We start from the raw sequence: 24,345 nt of genomic DNA on the forward strand, positions 1-24,345 counted from the left end.
GGCAGATGGAGGAGTGGGCTCCCCGCTGAGCAGGGAGCCTGACATGGGGCTTGATCCCAGGACCCCGGGATCATGACCTGAGCCAAACGCAGCCGCTTAACCAACTGAGCCACTCAGGCACCCCAGAAAGCTATTTCTTAACTTTTAAGAAATAAACTGTGAAATCCAAGCGAAGACAATGTAATCATAAAGAGGGAGATTTGCTAGTCATTGTTAATGTATAAACAAATACTGACTTAAAAAAATTAAAAATGGGGTGCCCGGATGACTCAGTCCATTAGGCATCCGACTCTTGATTTCAGCTCAGGTCATGATCTCAGGGTTGTGAGACTGAGTCTTGTGCCAGGATCCCCACTGAGCCTGAAGCCTGCTTAAAATTCACTCTCTCTCCCTCTCCTTCTGCCTCTCTCCCACTCCCTGCTCATGCTCTCTCTTTAAAATATTAATAAAGTAAACAAAATGATTGAGATTTTTATTAAAAAATAAATGAAAAATACTGTGCTTTGAAAAACAGGTAAAAAAATATAAAATCCTTAATGAAATGTAGTGAGGCCCGTATTAATTGCTAGACTTAGATCATTTATCTGGCCAGATACGCACAACTAAAATTTCTATTACTGCCTAAGAGTGAAAAATCTGATTTGTCACAAAGCCCAAGAGACTGGAATTTCCTTTAGATCAAGCAAGAAAGTGTTGCATGAACAGAAATCAGTAAAATTTGATAAAACAGTATAAACCATCTTAAAATAACACTGGTAAATAGATTGCTGTTTATAGGCTCTCCTTGAATATACGATAGGTAATGATGCAATGAAGACGTTTTTACAATATTTATTAAGATAACAAATTTATAAATTGAAAGACTCAGAGGCACATAGTTTAAAAGGCCAATACCATGGGAATAATGAAGTCAACACAGAAAAGAAGATATGAACAGTTACAACCAATACAAGATTTTTTTAAAAGCCACATCCCCCCAATAAACACATCATATGAATCATCCTTCAAAATTACCATGATAAAAAGTTATTTCCTTCAAAGAAAAATAATTCTTTCCACCTACCGAGCCTAGAAAATCCTATTTACAATGAGCTGTCCTGCATTTCATCAGTACTGTGTCATATGGCCTCCTCTATTCTGCCATCAGAAGTATTGAAAATTTTATAGCTATTGTATTTACAAATGCACATAATATTTAAATTTGCTCTTCACTGAGAACAACTGAATATATACTTAATCAAATCACGATACAAATGTTTTAGTGTTGAAAACACATTTTGTGGAGACAGGTGTATGGGAAGAAGTGTATTTAGAATTATGTTGTTTCTGAAGGATTACTAGGCCAATAAGTCTGATAAAACTCAAGGTAGTCACAAAAACAGGTCTTTGTTGATGAAGAATTTAATTTATTTCTGTTTTAACTGGACACACTGGCTTCTTCAGTCAACTTTCACCACACTGTATATTTTGGTAACAAACCAAAAGCATGCAAAGAAGCCAATTGTTCCTATAAAAGAAAAAAACAAAAATCAACACTTTTCCAGAGGAAAATTCATAATTTACACAAAAACACAGACTTAAAATGATTGATTCCTTACAAAAAGCCACAAAACTATAAACTACTCTTACCAGGCATAGATCCATAAGCTTTTTTGAAAAACATACAAGTAGTTCATATCAAATTTTTTACAGAATAGGACTTTTTAAACTTTACGATTACCTAAGCTTTCTATAATATATTCTTCTCCTTATTACATGCAAGAAACCTGAAATTAAAAGATGAATAGGATACCAATTTTCCTTTCCTATTTAAGAATATTTCATCACAAAATGGAAAACTGCTATTAAAATTAATTCAAGGTATGATATGAACAGTTTAAAGGGAATATCAGATTTACAGAATAATTAAATGGGAATATTCTCTAAACATAGTTATTGGGAATTGTCAGTTTCCAAAGAACTACAATAAAACTAAACTCAGAAAGTTCTTACGAAGTGTTAAAAGTGATAAATTAGAATAATAACAAAGATGCATCCCACTGTATAGGAGAGGTGGCGTGGCCTCAGAGAACAGAGCAGCTCTGTCAGCCCATTTCTTATTAAAACAGAGATAATTTGGGGGTGCCTGGGTAGCTCAGTCAATTAAGTGTCTCCCTCGGCTCAGGTCATGATCTCGGCATCCTGGGATTGAGCCCTGCATCGGCATTTCCTGCTCAGTGCGGAGCCTGCTTCTCCCTCTCCTTTTGCCCCTCCCCCTGCTTGTGCTCACTCTCTCTCAAATAAATAAAATATAATAAAACATAATTCGATCTGCCCTAGATAGAGTAAATGAGATGATTCATTAAAAAAAAAAAAAATACATGTTTTGGTTTTCAAGTATCTTCCTCAGTCTAGATTCCAAAAAATTTGAATTCTAGACAGATGACAAAAATGACACTCAGTTAAGTAAATGTCTAATGGTTACGTGGCTGGCTGGTCAGCAGGATCAGAATGCAAACTCACTTTCTCTGACTTCAAGTATAGTGCCATTTTAAACCTCACCATGCTTAGATTTGCTAAACATATATTCAGAGACTCTGTTTTGCAAAAGAGTATTTACTTAATTGTGAACTGCCTAAAGTATTTTCAAAAGCCAGAATTTTTTTCCCAGAATTACCCTCTGAGAATAATAAGTCTAAGTGCTAAAGAACACAGAAGGGGATATACATATCCTTGTGTAAGCTTACATTTAAAGTTCCAATGTGTTCACCGTTGTTTTAAATGTAATACAAAGAAAAAGTATGAGGACATTTTCTTTTTTTTTTTTTTTAAGATTTTTAAAAATTTATTTATTTGACAGACAGAGATCACAAGTAGGCAGAGAGGCAGGCAGAGAGAGAGGGGGAAGCAGGTTCCCTGCCGAGCAGAGAGCCCGATGCGGGGCTCGATCCCAGGACCCTGAGATCATGACCTGAGCCGAAGGCAGAGGCTTAACCCACTGAGCCACCCAGGCGCCCCAAGAGGACATTTTCTAAGTCAAGAGACTATATATGGGACATTAGTAAGGGATGTTAAAAAATTATTGTACTCATTCATATAACTCATGTCCCTACAATGTGCCCGTCACTATGTCTGTTTTAGAAGACATAAAAATACATCTTTTGGATATTCAAAAGATCATTATTAAGGTTTGAGAAGAGGCTGGGGCTAATTTTAGAAAAGCAATGGTGAAAACATAAATGTATTTAAACAACCTTATGCTTAGCAAGAACTTCTTCCCTTAGGTTCGGTTCCTTCAGCTTTGGTGTTACTGATAGACACCGCGCAGCAGGGCCTACCAAGCAACACTTAGCTGCACGGAGGGCTAAATACAGGAGTGCTGAGTAGCAGAAGCCTTCATGGATTTTATAAAAGGAAAATATAAATAAAATGCCTACCAACTTATTGACTAAAACTAATCATCTTAGGTCTTACCTGTAAAAAGAAAGAAGATCAAAACCATTATCATGGTATAGCCAAAGTACAGAATTGTACTTGCTGTTCCTGTGATCTGCAGTTTTGAGAAGAAGTAGTGCACTGCATATATTAAGAAATATACTGCAGTAAAGCCACTGGTAAGGAACGAACGCCACTGCCAGTGATAATCCTAAGTGGAGAAGAAAAAAAGAATAAGAATTAGTTTCCAATTAATAGACAATATGGAGCTGAGCAGAGTTACAAAGCAAACACAGCTAAGGGAAACAGCCCCCAAATCTAATTTCTGCTAACATTTCCAATCTTTTTCCCCTACTGAATTTTGCCCATTTCCCTCCTCACTAAAGATGCTAAGAACCATCCCCTACTTTTGGAGGTGCTACTGGCTAAAAACGTGCTGAAAAATCTTTTTTTTTTTTTTTTTTAAAAGATTTTATTTATTGGACAGAGAGAGAGAGAGCAAGCAAGCACAAGTAAGGGGAGGCAGGCAGTGGGAAAGGAAGAAGCAAGCTCCCCGCCAAACAGAGAGCCTCATGAGGGGCTCAATCCCAGCACTCTGGGATAATGACCCGAGCTGAAGACAGAAGATTTTTTTCTTTTTTGAAAGATTTTATTTATTTATTTGACAGAGAGAGACAAAGTGGGAGAGGGAACAAAAGCAGGGGAATGGGAGAGGGAGATGCAGGCTTCCCACCGAGCGGGATGCAGGGCTCAATCCCAGCACCCTGGGATCACGACCTGAGCCAAAGGCAGACGCTTAACCTACTGAGCCACTGAGGGGCCCCTGAGAAATCTTAAACGTACTTAAATGTACTTAAAGTACTTAACTGTACTTAAAATGTACTCTTCCCAAAGAAAAGCAATGTATAAGAGCTTACTTACATAGCTCAAAATTAATATTACTTATCTTACAATCTGGTCAGCTCTATATTAGGAAAATTATCCTATCAAGGCCTGGTTGAAATCTACTTTGTTACTACTAACAAAATTTAAACAAGGTCGATTTTTAAAACAGGTCTTCTTACTTTGACATAAAGTAGCTGGTAGCTTACCAGGAGATCTTAAAAAAAAAAAATTCACTTTTTCCTTACCCCTTGGAATATGTGAAAAATAAATATACTTAAAAAGTATACCAGCACAAATGAGAAAATCTTAAGGAATCCACACACAGAAAGTATTATAGCAAATAAATTCAGCAAAGTTATAGGGTCCGAGACTGAAATGAAAATCAGCTGTGTTTTTATATACTAACAATGGGCACTATGAAAAGGAAACTTAGAAAATAATTTCATGGGGTGCCTGGGTGCCTCGGTTGGTTAGGCAGCTGCCTTTGGCTAGGGTTGTGATCCCAGGATCCTGGGATCAAGCCCTGCATCAGGCCCTTGCTCAGTGGGAAGCCTGCTTCTCCCTCTCCCTCTGCCTGCCTCTCTGCCTACTTGTGATCTCTTTTTCTCTCTGTCAAGTAAATAAATAAAATCTTTAAAAATGATAATAGTAACAATAATAATTTCATTTACAACAGCATCCAAAAAGATACAACACCTAGTAAGAAATTCAACCAAGGATGTGAAAGACTTATATACTGAAAACTATAAAATAGGTTAAAAAAATAAATAAACAAAGACAACTGAAATCAATGAAAGATATCCCACGTTCATGGACTGGCCGAGTCAATACTGTTAAGACGGCAGTGCCCCCCTAAAAATCTGAGAGTCAATGCCACTCTTATCGGAATTCCAATGACCTTTTTTGCAAAAAAGGAAAAGGTGATCCCAAATTCATATGAAATTTCAAAGGGTCCTAAATAGTCAAAATAATCTTCACAAAGGAACAAAGTTGGACGATTTACCCTTTCCAATTCCAGAATTTACTACAAAACTATGGTAATCAAAACAGTGTGGTACTAGCATAAGGACAGCAATATATACCACTGGAATAGAATTGTGAATCCAGATACAAATCCCCATATCTATGGGCAATGGGTTTTCCACAGGGTTACAAGACCACTCAATGAAGAAAGAACAGTCTCTGTAACAAATGGTACTGGAGGGGCGCCTGGGTGGCTTAGTCGTTAAGCATCTGCCTTCGGGTCATGATCCTATGGTCCTGGGATTGAGCCCCGCACTGGGCTCCCCATTCCCCCTGCTTGTGTTCCTGCTCTCGCTATCTCTCTCTCTGTCAAATAAATAAATAAAATCTTCAAAAAAGCAAAACAAAACAAAACAAAAAAACAAGTGGTACTGGAAAAACTATATATACACATGCAAAGGCATGAGGAATTTCTAATTACCATAATCAAAAAAATTAACTCAAAGTGGATCGATGACCCAAATATATAAGCTAAAACTAGACACTCAGGAAAAAACAAAGAGGTAAATTTTCATTGCCTTGGATTTAGCAATTAGTTCTTAGATATGACAACAAAAGAAAAGAAAAGATAAATCAGACTTTATCAAAATTAAAAACTTTTGTGTTAAGGCCATTATCCAGTAAAAAGACAACCTAAAGAATGAGGGAGAAATATTTGCAAAAATATTCTCTCATTTATCTGACAAAGGTCTAGTATTTGTATTCGGAATATATACAGAACTCTTCTAGTTCAACAAAAAGATAAACTACCCAGTTTATAAATGGGCAAAAGATCTGAACAGACAGTTCTCTGAACAAGATACACAGATGGTCAACAAGCACAAAAAAAGGATGCTCAACATCATTAGTCACTGGAAAATGAAAATCACAATCATAGTAAGATACCACTTCACACCTACTAGGATGGCTAGAGCTTTTTTTTTTTTTTTTTTAAAAAGGGGGGGGACAGCAACTGTAGGATGGGATGTGGAGAATGAGAACCCTTGTGCATTGCTGGTAGGAACGCAAAACAGTACAGCCACTGTGAAAAACAGTTTGGTGGTTCTGCAAAAAGTTAAACGAAGAATTATCTATCATATGACTCAGCGATTCCGCTCCTATATACATACCCAAAAGAACTGAAAACTGGTACTCAAAACAAATATTTGTAAATGAATGTTCACAGCAGCACTATTCACAATAGCTGAAAGGTGGAAATAAACGTAATTTACATCAACAGGTCAATGGAGATAAGGAAACTGGGATACATCCATACAATGGGGTATTATTCGGCTATAAATAGGAACAAAGTACTGAATCGAAAAGATTCTCCTAAAGCGAAAGAAACCAGACGTGAAAGGCCACATGTTGTAGGATTCCATTCATATGAAATGCCCAGAATAGATAAATCTGTAGACAGAAAGCAGATTGGTGACTGCCAGGTCTTACATGGGGAGGAGGGTGGGAAATAACTGCTTAATAGGTATGAGGTTTTACTTAAGGGTGATGAAAATATTTTGGAACTAGAAAGAGGTGGTAGTTACACAACACTGTAAATGAATGTAGTAACTAGCACCCTGAATTGTTCACTTTTTAAAATGGTTAATTTTAAGTTAAGTGAATTTAACCTTAACTTTAAAAGAAAAGCATCTCAAGTTTAACAAAGTTAGATTTAATCTGCTGTATAGAAAACAATGATAAAAGAATAATTTATTACAACCCAGACCTTTAAAAATTAATTCTACATAAGAATGCCATCATATTGCCATGGATATAATTCATTGTAATGTAACTGCTAAATGTTTTAGTGAATTTTCCCACAAAGATGTTTACTAAATTTCCAGTCTAGAAATATCTATGCTTCATAAAGAGTATTAATTTTTAATTTAGACATTAAAAACTCAAAAATGAAAATTCAGCATAATGTGGTATTCTCAGAAAATTAACATTTGTAACCTGTAGCTCTAAATAAATATACTGAACTGAGATACTATCTTAATCCATTCCTAAAGAGGGCTACATCTGATTCAGGAATACAGGTTAATTTCTACCTTAATAAACACATATTTACAGAAGTTATTTCAATTAATAGTTCAAAATCACTTTATGCCAAAATTATAAATACTGTCTACAAATTAATGTAAAGTGGACATTGCCGACACATACCTCCGCACATAGGTGGAAATAGCAAAGCAGTATAGTTGCTTCTGAACATGTAATCACCAAAATGATAAACACCAGAAACAGGAAGCCAAACATGTAATACATCTGGTGTGACCTATAACAAACACGTCAAGATTAAACTATAAACATTTTCTTTTTGATACAATAAATGACACAATCTCATGTTCCCTGAACTGGGAAATGTTTGCCTTTTGTCCCAACTAGTCCAAGACAACAGATTCCCAGAGGTGTAGACAGTGAGGGAGTATGGGTGGGGCAGGGAGAGGAAAGGAAGCGGCAGTGTCATGAGATAACGCCTTCTCACTCCGGCAGAACCTGAAACTCTTACTCAAATACGCTTAGTCTAATTGTCTACCAGTGAGTCAGAGAAATTCAATAAAAAAATTACTGGACAGGCAGAGCCAAAGTAAAAAAGGGTTCCACTTGGTATATACTGTTTCTTACTGTGTATGACAGAAACAGCTGAATTGTGAAAATGCTGTGACAATGGGGAAGGAAATGTGTTCTAATCGCTAAAAAGCTCAAATTCAGTTCTGATTTTCTGCTACTGAAAACCCTGGCACCTGCTGTAACGTGGCAACGCGATCAAATGATGAGGCAATACCACAGTGCACACCCCCTAATAACAGACTGGCTCCAAATGAGCACTACGAGTTCCTCCATGTAAATAAGAAATCACAGAATGAAGGAATTGGGGGTGAGTAAGACCTCCGAAGGTCATCTACCTCCACCCTTCTCCCAAGGCTTGCTCGACTCCCCTTCATCATGGGCTCAGAGTAGCCTCCCTCTGAAGCAGTACCGATTACTACCAAAGAACACAGGTTTGGAAAGACAGGTCAATTTTCCATTACATGGTAGCTGTGTGACACCGACAGATCACTTAACATCCAAAGCTTCACCCCTCTCTCTCTAAAATGGGGATAACACCTATCTCACAGAAATCCAAGAATTCATAAGCACTCAATTAATAATAGGTGTTAACACACCTTTTCTCACATGGAAAAGGTAACCTTTCGGCTCGTAAGATTTTTGATTACTAGAGAACAGTTCACATTTATAAGATACAAAGAGTCATCCAGAGAAACAAAAGGAGAAAGCTAATACTACATATAATGGTAATGGGAATAAGAAGACTTCTCCCTGCTTACCAGATACTGTTCAGGATAAAGAACAGCTGTATGAAGATGCAGCCGAAGGGCAGAATCCCTCCCATGATGATGCCCGGCAGTGGCTTGGTGTAGAAGGACTGCTCCGGAATCTGACGTGGGATCTGATTGGTTCGAACTGGGTGTTCAATGGCCTTTAGTAAAATGAAGAAAGCATTCACAGTTATGTGTCTATTTTAAAAATTCTCTATGTTAGTATTTGCCTGCTTTTTTTCTCAGCTTCCAATCTGACACTATCGCCAATACAAGTCTGCTTAAGATAATCAAACTGAAATGTGTATTGAGAAGCAATGACCCAAACACCATTAGTACGATATTCAGTCTGTCCGCTGAAGCAAGCCACCACTGTTCCAGTAGCTATCCACAAATGGTTTTAGATGAAACAAATACACAGAAGGAGATAATAGAGTAAAAATAATAGTTAAAACAAAGGTAGAGTTAGGCTTTCCTTTTTAATTACATACTTGGAAGGAATCAGCTAGTTCTCAAATTACTGTCCAGGTATACCTATTTGGCAATGTCATCTTTATCTAAATAGCTGAATTCTACTAAGACTTCAGAACATAAAGGCAAAAATGAACGGCTACATGAAGCTTTATGACCATTAGCTATTGAAAATACTCTCCCTTTCCTAACACCTGACATGGTAGTATAAAAATAAGTGAAACCTAAAGTACTTAAAACATAGCTGGGGGGAAAAAACGAGTACATAGTAGAAATGAATTTTCTTGCAAAAACTGCAAAAACACACTTCCGTAGTTTTTGTGACGGTACAGGAAAAACTTAAAACTTGGTATTCTCACTGAGATCACACTTCTGTGGACCAAATTATCTTCTAGATATACATGTGTACAGGTAGGGAATCAGCATGTCCTCCTTCAGTGTTTGTATTTTTAACAGGCATATTTTCAGAATTTCAAGTACTTATTTATCCATGTAATCAAAAAGATTTTAAATCATGGTAGGTTACTATTTATGCTATAGAGATTTAAAGTAATAAATTAAATAAAATGCCAAAGAATTGAAAAATCTTAGAGAAGGCTGGCACGGTAGGTGCAGTGGAGACAATGAAGCCCTGACAGTTTTTCCAGGCTGTTCTGGGCCCCCTTTACGAAGTGCAGGGGAGTAATACATTATGATCCTTTTAACCTTGTGGACCTTTGTTTTCAGAGAAGAGTAAGGACAGTGAAGTGAGAAGGACAGTGACGACTAAATTCTCATTTTCCTGTTAGCCTGAGGGCAGAAGAGGGCAGTAGAGGCAGAGAAAGACTAGGGGGAAGGGTGGGGTGGAGCTCTGATGAGAATCTTCCATAAAATCAAGTACTAGCAGGAAGGCCATATAAAATTTATTGCAAAGCTACATGTTTAAAAAATGGCTACCGTCTCTTTCCAGTCACTTTCCCACAGCTTTCCTCCTAACCCATATTCTTGGTTTACTTAATTTTAAGTAATATAGAAACACCTAATGCTAAAGAAAAAATGCCATACTTTTTAGGTTAGAAAAAAAAGTAATACAATTATTTTTAATGTTAAAAAGTTAAAGTTTTCATCAGTTTTAATTAGCATTTCATTTCCTATTGATCTACAGTTTACATTTACTTAGAAAAATTTGAAATCTAAGTTTACATATGTGACTTCTCCACCACAGCCCCAAAATACTATTTTAAGAATGACTGCAGTCAGGGGAAAGGGGTAGGGAGAGAGGTTGGTTGGGTTATGGATGTTGGGGAAGGTATGTGCAATGGTGAGTACTGTGAAGTGTGTAAACCTGGTGATTCACAGACCTGTACCCCTGGGGCTAGTAATACATTATATGTTAATAAAAAAATAATAATTAAAAAAAAAAAGAATGCAATCAAACTAAGAGGTCATCTATTTTCTATAAAATCCAGATCACACAGGATAAGTACATATCTTTTAGATGCCTTTTTTTAAAGACACTTTTCTATCTTTTAAGGTGGGATATGCTAATTTCCATAGCTGAAATTTGTTTGAATAAATTAACACCTATAAACTTACATTCTTCTTAAAACCGAAGTATGCACCGATAAACGTTAGAGGCACAGATATGCAGAACCAAAGAGCCAAAATGGCAACCAGCGTTCCAAAAGGAATAGCTGCTGAAGATCCTTCTCCCCAGAGAATCAGATTCATTATAAAGAAGTCAGCAAACACAATCCTAAAAGACACAATAGGCTTTTGGGTAAAACCTGAGTCAGAAGCAAATGATACAGTCCCAATCATATGTAATTAATATTAGAATTTCTGTGTTATACACAAAGAAAATGAAATTGCTCAGTAATGGGGTATATGAATTTAAAACTTCACTAGAAATTGCCAAATTGCTTTACAGATTTTTCCGCCTGACTTAAACTCCCACTGGCAGTTTATGAAAGTTACCTCTTTAAATATTTCATCATGCTTTGGATTGTCAATTTATTGTTTTCATTTGCATTTCCTGTTGACAACAGCCACTTGTGCTAATTGGCTTTATAGATATTATTTCTGTGACTTGCCAGTTACATCTATTGCTCATTTTTCATTTGGGTTGTACATCTTTTCCAAAGTTATAGATGTGAGTTATTATATATTCAAGCTACTAGTAATTCCTTGTTAAATATCTTATTCTCCCAGTTTATAGCTTTTCTATGAACCCAAACCGGTGAACACATGTACTCAATTTTCGTTCAGTCTTTCTTCTGTGAGTACCTTTTATTTTTATTTATTTTTTTAAAAAGATTTTTATTTATTTATTTGACAGACAGAGATCACAAGTAGGCAGAGAGGCAGGCAGAGAGAGAGAGAGAGAGAGAGAGAGAGAGATGCAGAAGCAGGCTCCACGCCGAGCAGAAAGCCCGATGCGGGGCTCGATCCCAGGACCCTGGGATCAGACCTGAGCCGAAGGCAGGGGCTTTAACCCACTGAGTCACCCATGCGCACCTGTGAGTACCTTTAAAAAACATGTCTGTAACATATCGTAATTGTTACTACACTCCCCACACAGAGTTTTTAATGTGATTAGTCATCAACTTTTCCCTTTATCTTTGTGTACTTTAAGACAATCCTTCCTAACCTAGGATCAGATGATAACCTCTGTATTTTCTTCTAATCATAATTTAGATTGTACCTGAACTGATCTTGTGTGTGACTAGTAACAGAGTTTCTCCCTTCATAGAGACAATTTTATCGGCATCATCTAATACTTCCTCTGGTTTGTGATGCCACAACCAGCATGCTTCCATGAATATCTGGTCTATTTCCATGTTTTCTGTGCTAGCAGCCACAGCACATTGCCAACCCCCCCCTCCACTTGGTCTTCTCATCAAGTAACATAGTGAATTTGTATCTCCTACTAGTTAATTAGTTTTGTAAGCCTGTCACCTGGATGGTCATGTTTTGACAAGTTTTTTCAGATACTGTGAAGGTTTTCTGTGACTAATACTCCTGTGAGTACAGTCCTCTTCCCAAACAACTACAACTACCAATAAAACAATTAATTTGCGGGGAGGGTATGTGCTTTGGTGAGTGCTGTGAAGTGTGTAAACCTGGCAATTCACAGACCTGTACCCCTGGGGATAAAAATATATGTTTATAAAAAATAAAAAGATAAAAATAAAAAAAAACAGTTAATTTGCTATTGGTAGTGTTCAGTATCTTGGAATATCAGCGACATCTAGCCATACTGCCAAACCCAGCCATACCGTCAACCACTTATTAATTCTCTGCTTTTTGGCTGAAATTTGTTAATGTTCTCTGTATATAAATTACATCACAAATAAACTGAGATTTTTATTAATATAAGGAAGCATTTCTTTCCCCATTAACTTCTTTTCAAATATGAAAACAATGTTTACTAACTTCAAATGTCCTTTTGTTGTATCTACTGTAATAATTATATGCAGGTGTTTACATAAAATTACATAAAAAGTGGTACTTTTTAAAATTAAATATTTACTTTTGAGAGAGAGCGAGCGAGCGAGGGAGAGGGAGAGCAGAAGCAGCAGGGGAATGGCAGAGGGAGAAGCAGACTCCCCACTGAGCAGGGAGAATGATGCAGGACTTAATCCCAGGATGCTGAGATCATGACCTGAGCCGACTGAGCCACCCAGGCAGCCCATTAAATGGTACGTCTTTTCCTAGGCGAACACCAATTCTCCCTGCCCCCTTGGGTTCTTAGTGCACTCCTGTGTGCTTTTCCTCTCTCTCCCTCTCGCACTACCTCACCATCCTTCTGATGAACACCTACTTCTAAGGGTGGGATGAAGAAGATAAATCAAGGAAGGGCTGATGAGATACAAATGAATTGGCTTAGGATAACTTGTATAAAGCCAAAAATGATGGGTGTTTCAAAAAGAAAGTATCCCAATATTAGATAATGCAGAGACACAGAGTGAAGAGAAGAAAATGATTTCTAGATTTAAAAATGGGAATGTTGTTAGTAACCCTTGAGAAAAGTTTTCATTAAGGTGATGAGGAAGACAGACAGATGACATGGCTTTACGAGAAAAAAGGAATGCAGAACATTTTTTCAAGGCAGTTTGGTGGGAACATAAAAGAAATAAGATAGTAGAGGGAAAGATGCTTATGAGAAAAAGCTCTTTTTAGGATCTGGGAGGCCTTAGTATATTTGTGGGAGAGGAGATGAAACACACAAACAGAACACAGGGAAGGGGAGAAATAGAAGATGCCAGAGATTAAGAGGAATGTCTGAAAGACAAGATTCTGAAGGAAATCACAGCTGACTTGTGCTGGAAAGAGACACTTCTTTAGTTGACAAAGGATGCAGTTTGAGAAAAGCATCGAAAAATCTGAATACAACGTGAATGGCTGAGAAGCGCCATTCTTCACTGGAGGTAATTACCAAAAGAATCTTTATTCCAAACACGTAAAGCAATGCAACTGTGGTCACTCTTTCATTTCTGGCCTGCAAACGGAAGTACAGGTTTCTAAATTTAACCTTTGGCTTTCTTTGTTGCTGCTGATTGCTCAGAGGCTGGTTCCTGCCCACCAGAAATCGAGAGATGGGAAGATGGTAGGTTCTATTTCTAGGACCAGACATCAATCAGATTCTCTATATCAAAAGCTATCCTCCAAAGGGTCACAGTTATTGCTTGTTTTTTTACGTGATTGTTGGTTTTTTTAAATGCTTCCTACATATTACTCTACTTAATGGAATACATTCTAAATAAAGTGGTAATAGCTTCCAACATTTTTTTATCCTTGAATTATAGTTGACATGCTATATTAATTTCAGGTGTACAACAGTGATTTGACAATGTCTATCCATTGCTCAGTGCTCACCACGATAAATAAAGTCACGATCTGTTATCATATAATGTTAGCACAACATTACTATGTTCCTTATGCTGTACTTTTCACCTCTGTTGCTTATTTATTTTACAACTGGATGCTTGTACCTCTTAATCCTCTATTTTGCCCATCCCCCTTCCCTCTCCGTTCCAGCAATCATCAATTTGTCCTCTGTATTTATGAGTCTACTTCTGTTTTGCTTGTTTATTTTCAGGTTCCACATATAAGTGAAATCTTATGGTATCTGACTTTCTCTGACTTATTTCACTTAGCATACTACCCTCTAGGCCCATCCATGTTGTCACTGATGGCGAGATCCCTTTTTTTTTTTAATAGCTGAGTAATATTCCATTGTGTGTACATGTGTGTATATATATTCATACACACACCACATCTTCTTTACCCCATTCATCTATCGATGAACACTTAGGTGGCTTAAAGGTGGCAATACTTTTGATAGAAATCTGAAAATGTTCACTTGCCTAAATTATGTTTAGGTGAAAACCTCTTTTTGTGACTTACATGGGCTATGAAACAGACTTTTAAGAAAAGGAATGTAACAGGGGTGCCTGGGTGTCTCAGTGGGTTAGGCCTCTGCCTTTGGCTCAGGTCATGATCTCAGTGTCCTGGGATCAAGTCCCATGTTGGATTCTCTGCTCAGCAGGGAGCCTACTTCCCTCTCTCTCTTTGCCTGCCTCTTTGCCTACTTGTGATCTCTCTCTGTCAAATAAATAAATAAATAAATAAAATCTTCGAAAAAAGAAATGTAACAATTTCTCATATCCAAAGATACTTTTTCCAGGGATGCCTGGGTGGCTCAGTCAGTTAAGCGTCTGTCTTTGGCTCAGATCATGATCCCAGGGTCCTGGGACCAAGTTCCACATCAGCCTCTTTCCTCAGCACGGAACCTGCTTCTCCCCCTGCTTGTGCGCGCTCTCTCTGACCAATAAATAAAATCTTTAAAGAGAGAAAGAGAGATACTTTCTCCAGATATGGCAATGTACTAGTCCATGTGCAAATGTTTATCAAATATTCAATTTTTATCCCTTTCTAAAAAATTAAATTCATTTTCTAGGGTACGTGGTTTAGAGACAGAGAAGATTTAAGACTTAAGAGATCAAAAATTTGGGAACTAAATTTTATGACTATGTAAGAAAGTAAGCATTGAAAAGTTACTATTACTTACCCAGGACAAAGAAATGATGTCAATAAAACATTTGTTTTCCACTTCTCACCTCCAAAGGCTGTAGAAGAAAACACACAGACTTATCTTCAAAGCAAACCAAACGGCCATATATGTCTAGCATTAAACAAATTTTCAGACAGCACTGGGCACCCACTCGTAGAAAATCCCACTAGCAGATGACACACTAGCCCCTCCTCAGGTGATCTGATCAGAGATGCGTGTCACAGCACTGCCCTGGCTAAGCCCTGCTCTCAACATGTCTGCTTCAGCATCATAAATCTAACATTCAGAGGAAGGTTGTCAAGACCAGTTCTCTTTTAATTTTTTTTTTTTTTTTTAATTTCAAAATAAGACAAACCTTTAAGCTCTAGGCCAGTTTCAATCCATGGGACTAGGTAGAGAAAGGACATACTGGGGATTCTCATTGACCTTGCAGCCAGTTTCAGAACTGGTTATGAAACTAGGAACCCTCTCTTAAACAAAGAAACAAACAAACAAACAAAAGAAATGCATTAAAACTAGGAACAACCCTCAGGCCTAAAGCGCAGCGCATTTAAATTTCTACGGCAGGTCTACATCTTTAGGAATCCTCTAGCACTGCACCTCCTGGTAGGCAGGCGTGGGAGATCAGTGGGTCAGATCAGGTGACTAAGAAGAGTGGAAGGGTTTTGGCCACTTCATAGAATTTGCTTATGCACTTTTTAATCTTTGTTCCTAATTTCTTTTCCCCATTTAAAATTTTTTAAAAAAATTATATAAAGTAAAAAAAAAAGAAAGTACTCCTCCTTCTTCCAGTCTAAAAGTTCAAGATGAAAATAAATAAATAAATAAATAAATAAATATTGGAGATGAAACTGGCTGAGATATGACAACAGCTTTGATTTTTTAAGAAAAGTTTTAATAGTTTATAAGCAAGTGTAAGTACCACTTGCCCTACAATGAAATGACAAATTATATGTATATGATTTGAATTCACAGCATTACTGATAAACTACTGTGAAAGTATTAATTCTGGGTTTAACACAATTCCAATAAAAAGTCAAATAATATTTATTGAAACATAAGAAATGATGCTATAAAATGAAGTATTTTGCGACTGGGGCCACATGACAGCACCTCTCGGCAGGTTCTGCCTGACTCATGTGCAGCTGGGAGATCTGAAAGACGGGGAGGAGTTAAAGAGGGCCGCGTCTGGGCCGAGCAGGAGAATAAGCTAGAACTCCCAGCACAGGGAAGAGCATGGGGTGAGGTCCTCAGTCAGATGTGAAGGTACACAGTCTGATGGAGGAACTGAAAAAAAGCCAGCAGAGTTGAGAGAGAGAGTGCTGCACAGGAGGCAGGGGTCCAATTGTATCTCATATGCGTTAAAACACACGTTGACACCTCCAATTCTCTGTCCTTTAGTGACAGATGAAAAGAAAGAAGAAAAAAAAAACCACTGACAAATCCACCAAGAGTAAAACACAGACACACATACGTATAGGACTTCATGTTTTCAGGAGAGCATTATATCTGGCAAGTCTAACTAATACTTCTATTTGGGGTTGGGTTTAGCCAACATCACTTTAAGGATGTTTATGTAACCCAACCGTGTTCTATCTCAAACCTTATTCACGTCAACCTTAGCTCTGCCTCATCTTCCATCTTTTTTTTTTTTGGTGAGTACTTTCTCCCCCTCCAGTTTATTATTGAAGTATAGTTAACCTAGTGTTTCATTCGTTTCAGGTGTACAACATACTGATTCCACAATTCTATACATTACTCAGTGTTCTCCATTATATAGTCACTGTCCCCCTACAACAGTATTACCAGCTACATTTCCTATGCTGTACTTTTCACCTCCATGACTTATTTTACAACTGAAAGTCTGTACATCTTAATTCATCTATTTTGCCCAAATCCCACCCACCTCCTAACAATAACCAGTTTGTTCTCTGTATTTAAGAGTCTACTTTTCTCCTCTGCTTTTTAGATTCCACATATAAATGAAATCATATAAAATATTTGTCATTTACTCTGCAAAGGGACAATACTATTTATTTTGGTGTAGTTCCAATTGTTTATTTTCGCTTTTGTGTGCCTTGCCTGAGGAAACATATACATAAATATGCCACTAAGGCTGATGTAAAAGAAGATTACACACGTTTTCTCTCTCCTAGGGGTTTACAGTTTCAGATCTCACATTCAGGCCTTTAATCCATTTTAAATTTATATTTGCATATGATTTAAGACAGTGGTCCTGTTTTCCCAGCACCATTTTAAAGACACTATCTTTTCCCCACTGAATACGCTTGCCTCCTTTGTCATAGATTAATTAACCATATAAATGTAAGTTTCTGGGCTCTCTATTCCGTTCTATTGATCTAGGTCTACTTTTGTGACAGTATCACATTGTTTTAATTACTACAGTTTTGTAGCATTATCTGAAATCCTGGATTGTGATACTTCCAGTTTTGCTTGTTCTCCAGATTGCTTTGGCTATTCAGGGTCTTTTTTGACTCCATATACTTTAGGTTTCTTTGTTCTAGTTCTGTGAAAAATACTATCAGTATTCTGATAAGGACTGCACTGAATCAGTAGACTGCTTTGGGTCGTATGGACATTTTAATGATATTAATTCTTCTAATCCATGAGTATGGTATATATCTTTCCATTTGTTTGTGTCTTCAATTTCTTTCATCAATGTCTTACAGTTTTCAGAGCATGAGTTTTTTACCTCCTGTCACTTTAAATTACAGATTACCTAGGAGACCATCTCAACAGGATTCCATGGCAAATGCTGGCATTCACTGACCCTGGCAAAATTGCTTTCCAAGTCATCTAGTTATATCCCATTCTTACCCTGTGGTCCTGATGCTTTTTCCATTGAACTTTATTTTACGTTTAGAAAGCAAGAATACAAGAGGTTGCAACTAATTATAAAAGCAAATTAAATTATGTCAGGGTTCTTTAGCATGACCTCTCTTAAGAAAGGTATTACTATATACATTACTTATTTTAGTTAATAAACCAGTGATACTTGTAAGTATATTATCTTCCTTTATTAGTCTATATACATTCCTATGTATGTAGCAAATCTAAGTTGTTCAAACGTCTTTATGTCAAAACTTAAACGTAAAAGAACAGAAGAGATGATGGATAAGCAGCGCCTAAATTTGCTTACCTCATTGTATAAACTTTTTTTTTTTTTTTAAAGATTTTATTTATTTATTCGACAGAGAGAGATCACAAGCAGGCAGAGAGAGAGGAGGAAGCAGGCTCGCGGCTGAGCAGAGAGCCCGATGTGGGGCTCGATCCCAGGACCCTGGGATCATGACCTGAGCCGAAGGCAGCGGCTTAACCCACTGAGCCACCCAGGCGCCCCTGTATAAACATTTTTTAACAAATAAAATCTATGGACGGTCATCCATACCACAAGCTTCTTTTACATAAAGATATGTACCTATAATACATATTATTTTAAGAAAATCACCTACTGGACACCTAGGCTCAGGTGTAGTGACGGCGCAGGTAAGATTCCTGACCCGACAGTCAGGGTGGCTCTTACTTACACTTATAAAATCTGGCAGCGACATAGCCTGCAGGAGTGCCCAGAAGCACCCACAGGACCACAGCACAAGTCATCAGTGCTCCTCTGTTGGCAGGTGACAAAAATCCCAGGCAAGCAAAAACTGAAAAATAAGTGATTTTAAGTTATGCATTTTATTACTGTTTCCTTTCTGAAGTGATAGGAGACCCCTTTCATTTTTTAAACAAGAAACCAAATACAATTTCATGAATACACTGTCTTACCATATGGCCACACTAAAGTGTAGCAATATTTTAAGGTACTTCATTAACGGGGTAATAAAGAAAGCAAACTCTACTTTGGATATTTCTTATTAAGGTCCATAAGACCCCAACTTTCCTATTATCAGGGAAGGCTGACTGGATACTCATGAGTGCTTTCAGCTCTTCCGAGTCAAGTATAGCTTGCTTTTTTTTTTTAAGATTTATTATTTTAGAGAGAGAGAGAAGGGGTGGGGGAGAGAGCATGAGTTAGGGAGGGCCAGAAGGAGATGAGGGGAGAGAAGCTGGGGGTGGGGGAGAGTCTCAAGCAGACCCCGTGCTGAGCAGAGTTGATCTGGGGCTCGATCCCATTACCCTGAGATATGACCTGAGTTGAAACCAGGAGTTGGATGCCTAACCCAACTGAGTTACCCAAGTGCCCTGTCAAATATAGCTTTTAAAAGTTGATATGAATAAAGATAGTCTCACCATGAAATAGTCCCAATTTGTTCCCTTTAAAATAATACTGGGAGTGTCAGTGCCTGGGTAGCTCAGTCGGTTAAGTGTCTGCCTTTGGTTCAGATCCTGGAGTCCCAGGATCAAGCCCCGAATATGGCTCCCTACTCAACAAGGAGTCTGCTTCTCCCTCTCCCTCTGCTTGAGCTCGCTCTCTCACTCACTCTCTCAAATAAATAAAATCTAAAATAATAATACTGGGTCCTCTGGGGTGAAAAATACCTTGTAACATTCAGACACAAAAGACTGAATCTAATCAATGAATAAAACAAGAGAACAAAGATTTCATAGTACCATTAGCTTTCTGAACACAAGTTAATAAAGGACTTGGTTAATGATCTGGGGAAATTCTGGTTTCTACCTTTCTTTAGTTGGTTGGTTTTATTTGTTCTTCCTTATATAACCCACCTGACTAATAAGAATAAAAATGCTATCTTATTATTTGTAGTGATTCCTGGCTTTCAGCTGGGATTCAGAAGTTATGACTTTGCTCAGAAAGAAACCTAAGTGGCGTTCTAATCCGAGGACCAAGGAAGTTCCCAGTGTTTCCGAGGTGTACACAATCAAGCACATACCCACGCACACCTGATCGGCACCAACTGAGGGGCGAGAAAGAAGCTCAGAAGTAGGAAACCAGGGATGCCTGGGTGGCTCAGTTGGTTAAGCAGCTGCCTTCGGCTCAGGTCATGATCCCAGGGTCCTGGGATCGAGTCCCACATCGGGCTCCTTGCTCAGCAGGGAGCCTGCTTCTCCCTCTGCCTCTGCCTGCCTCTCTGTCTGCCTGTGCTCGTGCACTCTCTCTCCCTCTGTCTCTGACAAATAAATAAAAAAAAATCTTAAAAAAAAAAAAAAAAAGAAGTAGGAAACCGACCAGGGTAACTTCAGAAGACCTATCAGAATTTCAACCAAAGTGTATCCCTTTTTTCTCCCCAGAACTGAGAACTGGACTGTACTGAAGGAGAAAGTTCATATTTGAGCATTTAGAGAAAATGATCCCTAGGCTCTCTGAAACCTTCCTTCCTCATGAATTCACTTTCTAGCAGACCCCAACAAGAACCAGATGATGACAGACGGCAGCTCCCAACAAAATCTTCAAGCAGAATTTCATCCTGAAGCATCCACTCTGCTCCAGCTCTACCCAGGTCTCTGAGGATCTAATGCCTTCATGCCGTCCGTCCTCCTGCTGTGTCCAAACCTCTGTCATGATGCCTTCTCCCAGCCTACCCGGTTCCGCATAATATACCTAAGAATTCTAGGCCTACTCACCACAGCTGCATCTTCCTACCTAAGCAGATAAAGATACATGCTCCAGTTAATTGTCAGATTAGTCTTTAAAGTAAGCCTAGAGGTGTAACTCAGTGGTTCTCAAACTTATTCAGGTGCCCAACATTTGGAATTGAGAAGCCTCTTTATAAAGCATTTATATAGTTCCATCATAAAAATGTGGAAAATTTTACTAATGTAAAATGACTTTAGTATTACATATTTAATACGCAATCAAACATAAGAACAAATGTTCATTAAAAAATAAAAAATTATTAAAAGGTCAGGGATTTCTGAATTCTTCCAGCAATAATTCATTCATTACTGTTCATCAGAAGGCACCAACTAAGGAAACATAAGGAAAATCAAAGCAAAATTCAGAAAACCCTATTCATAAACCTTTTTTTCTCTTACAATTAAGAAAACTGCAGAAATACTGTATTCCTATACAGCAGCCTCAGAACCACCCCTGTGGCTGATCTATAACTCTGAGGGCGGAGGAGGGGCTATTAAAAAAAAGTTGTCTTAACTGACAAAAATTTAAGTAACAGCATTTCTGAAGATTTTCGGGGGGCACAGAGAGGAGAGGTGTGTGTGTGTGTGTGTGTGTGTATGTGTGAAGATCTCTCCTGACCCCTGTGTGTGTGTGTAGGAAGATCTCTCCTGACCCTTGCTAGTGAAAGAAAGGTCTTGCTTCCTAAATCCTTCCATGATGAGGAAGGTCTACAAAAAGCTTCCTGTCCCATTCCCTCTTCTCCTTTTTTTCTCAGGGGAAGCCCAAAACACCTTGGAATCCTAATCATACTGCTCCTGGTGGGTGGCAGAGTCAACGTGCATGACCTTGGTTCCAAGCCACCCAGACTCAGACCCAGATGGCCTTCGGGTACCTCGTCATCTTTGGCTCCAAATCCATGATAAAGGCTTGGTCTCTATGCAGCCGTAAGGGTGATATGAAGTCCGGTTACTGGCACAGCCAACCCTGCCTCCAAGTAACGTACAGCCAAAGCACTCTTAAAAGTGCTTTAAAAGCCAAAAGGACTCTTAGAAACAATCTGGCCTAGTTACACTTAGGAAAACTGGTTTCTGTGTTTTTTGTTTTTTTAAGATTTTACCTATTTATGTTAGAGAGAGAACGCTTGAGTGCGCAAGCAGGGGGAGGGACAGAGGGAGACCATGACCTGAGTTGAAATCAAGAGTTGGATGCTTAACCAAATGAGTCACCCAGGTGTCCCAGAAAACTGGTTCTCAAATATTATTTAGAAAAAGTATTTTCTACTTTTTAATTCTCACTGAATACTTACATAGAGTCACAAAAGTCATAATTAAAATCTGTGTTCCCGATCCAAGAAAGACTGAGAGCAGCATCCCTTTCCTTGGAGGACGGAATATATCACCATGAACTAGTTTCCAGCCAAATTCTTCCTGGGCATCCTCCTAAAAAGGGAATGAAGTTGTTTAATTGACATGTGGTATCACCAGGACAGCTAGACAGTTTGTTCACTGGTGAATATGGTGATACAGAATTTTTTTTTAAACTTAACAAATGTTAGTATTTATTCCAAATCCAAAGTTTTATGAAGTTTGCCTCCTAGAGGTATAGTATAGTTTTTCTGAATTGCTTTTTAAAGGAATGTTGTATGTTAAGGTCTATAAGAATATATTGAGAAACCTCAAAAAGATAAACAAAACCATGTGATACTTACTTAGTTCTAGTCAAGTTTTATGATCCAACTCAACTTAATTTTTATTCATACCCTACCCTTCTTAATCTACATTTACTAATCTCCAAAATGAGTGAACAGTATTAGGTTTCACAGCTACTTTGCTGGGTAGAGTAGACTTAGCTATGAGCATATGAATAAGTTTGCCACCAGCCCTAACTGCTCCCCGGATCTCTAGACACACATACACAATTCCACCTGGTTGTGTAACAAGCATCCTGAACTGAATTATCCACAACTGAATGGATTCCATCTCCCTACCTACACTCCTTCTGCAGCAACACCCCCCTACCCCTGGTCACCTAGTGGTAAAAGCTCCATCTTGCCAGTCCTTCGGTTCCCCAAACCTTGGAATCCTCCTTCATTCCTTCCTTTTTATCACACCTTGAATATAGTCCTTAAACAAATCTTCAGCTCTGCCTCCAAAATATTTCAGCAAAATCCAACACTAGCCCTCGGTTCAGGTCATCACCTCTTAGCTGGCTACCGCAATATACGCCACACTGACCTCTGAGTTCCTGCCCTTGCTTCTATTCAGCTACTTGTCAATACGTCATCCAGCAGGGTCCCTTAACCAACTGGGTGTTTTGGACCAAACACTGGGTCATTTGTTCTCTTTCCCTCTTCCACCTTCTCCACAGTCAACCAGGCCATCAGTATTTCATCCCACCTTCTAAACACCCACTGTATCTGTCTGTCCAGCTCCTTTTTTCTTTCCTGCCACCATCCTATCTCTGGGAATCCCATAACCACCTCTGGACTGGTTTCTGTACCTTCAATCTTGCCCCGCTCTGAATGATTTTCACTTAACATTCAAAGTGATTTTCTACATCACAAACGTGGCTATGCGGTGCTGTTTCAAATTCTTTAGGAGTTTCCCTGTGACCTTCAAATGCTGCTTACAAGTCCTTCAAACTCTGGGCCCTGTTACTTTTTCAGCCTCATTTCTCAACATTTCCTCAGGATGCATCTCTACCCCAAGTTCCCAAACTTCTATCTTTGTGAGAGCAGCAGACAATGCTATTGATAATGTATTTTTTAGTAAATATAAATCAACTGAAATTTGAAACATGGAAACTTTTATATAGGTACTTATCCTGCTTTTAAAATGGTAATATAAGGGGCGCCTGGGTGGCTCAGTGGGTTAAGCCGCTGCCTTCGGCTCAGGTCATGATCTCAGGGTCCTGGGATCGAGTCCCACATAGGGCTCTCTGCTCAGCAGGGGCCTGCTTCCCTCTCTCTCTCTCTGCCTGCCTCTCCGTCTACTTGTGATTTCTCTCTGTCAAATAAATAAATAAAATCTTTTAAAAAAAAAAAAATAAAAAAAAAATGGTAATATAAGACAACAGTAAAAATCAAAATACTTCCATATACACCAGAGAATTATACTCTACTTGGTCATTTTTGAGGAATGTACAAAATTGAAATTTTATTAAAAGTACATGGGTTCTCCTCTTACACTGTTGGTGGGAATGCAAGTTGGTACAGCAACTTTGGAGAACGGTGTGAAGATTCCTCAAGAAATTAAAATAGAGCTTCCCCATGACCCTGCAATTGCCCTACTGGGTATTTACCCCAAAGATACAGATATAATGAAAAGAAGGACCAACTGTACCCCAATGTTTATAGCAGCAATGGCCATGGTCGCCAAACTGTGGAAAGAACCAAGATGCCCTTCAACGGACGAATGGATAAGCAAGATGTGGTCCATATACACTACAGAGTATTATGCCTCCATCAGAAAAGATGAATACCCAACTTTTGTAGCAACATGGACGGGACTGGAAGAGATTATGCTGAGTGAAATAAGTCAAGCCGGGAGAGTCAATTATCATATGGTTTCACTTATTTGTGGAGCATAACAAATAGCATGGAGGACATGGGGAGATGGAGAGGAGAATGGAGTTGAGGGAAATTGGAAGGGGAAGTG

At 38.3% G+C, this 24,345-nt stretch overlaps 1 protein-coding gene across 1 annotated transcript in view; it reads right to left on the minus strand.

Annotated features, from left to right (window-relative positions):
* Positions 1-815: 815 nt before the first annotated feature.
* The window catches only part of TM9SF2 (transmembrane 9 superfamily member 2), a 59,879-nt gene continuing 36,349 nt past the window's right edge, over positions 816-24,345 (minus strand). The window contains exons 10-17 of the mRNA XM_032314597.1: positions 21,996-22,128; positions 18,699-18,818; positions 15,148-15,205; positions 10,671-10,830; positions 8,634-8,785; positions 7,468-7,579; positions 3,454-3,625; positions 816-1,507 (exon numbers count right to left, since the gene is read on the minus strand). Coding sequence (XP_032170488.1) covers positions 1,440-1,507; positions 3,454-3,625; positions 7,468-7,579; positions 8,634-8,785; positions 10,671-10,830; positions 15,148-15,205; positions 18,699-18,818; positions 21,996-22,128 — 975 coding nt within the window. The 3' untranslated portion in view covers positions 816-1,439. The remainder of the gene's footprint in view (positions 1,508-3,453; positions 3,626-7,467; positions 7,580-8,633; positions 8,786-10,670; positions 10,831-15,147; positions 15,206-18,698; positions 18,819-21,995; positions 22,129-24,345) is intronic.

This window comes from Mustela erminea, chromosome 15, assembly GCF_009829155.1.
Source record: "Mustela erminea isolate mMusErm1 chromosome 15, mMusErm1.Pri, whole genome shotgun sequence".
Lineage (NCBI taxonomy): Eukaryota > Metazoa > Chordata > Mammalia > Carnivora > Mustelidae > Mustela > Mustela erminea.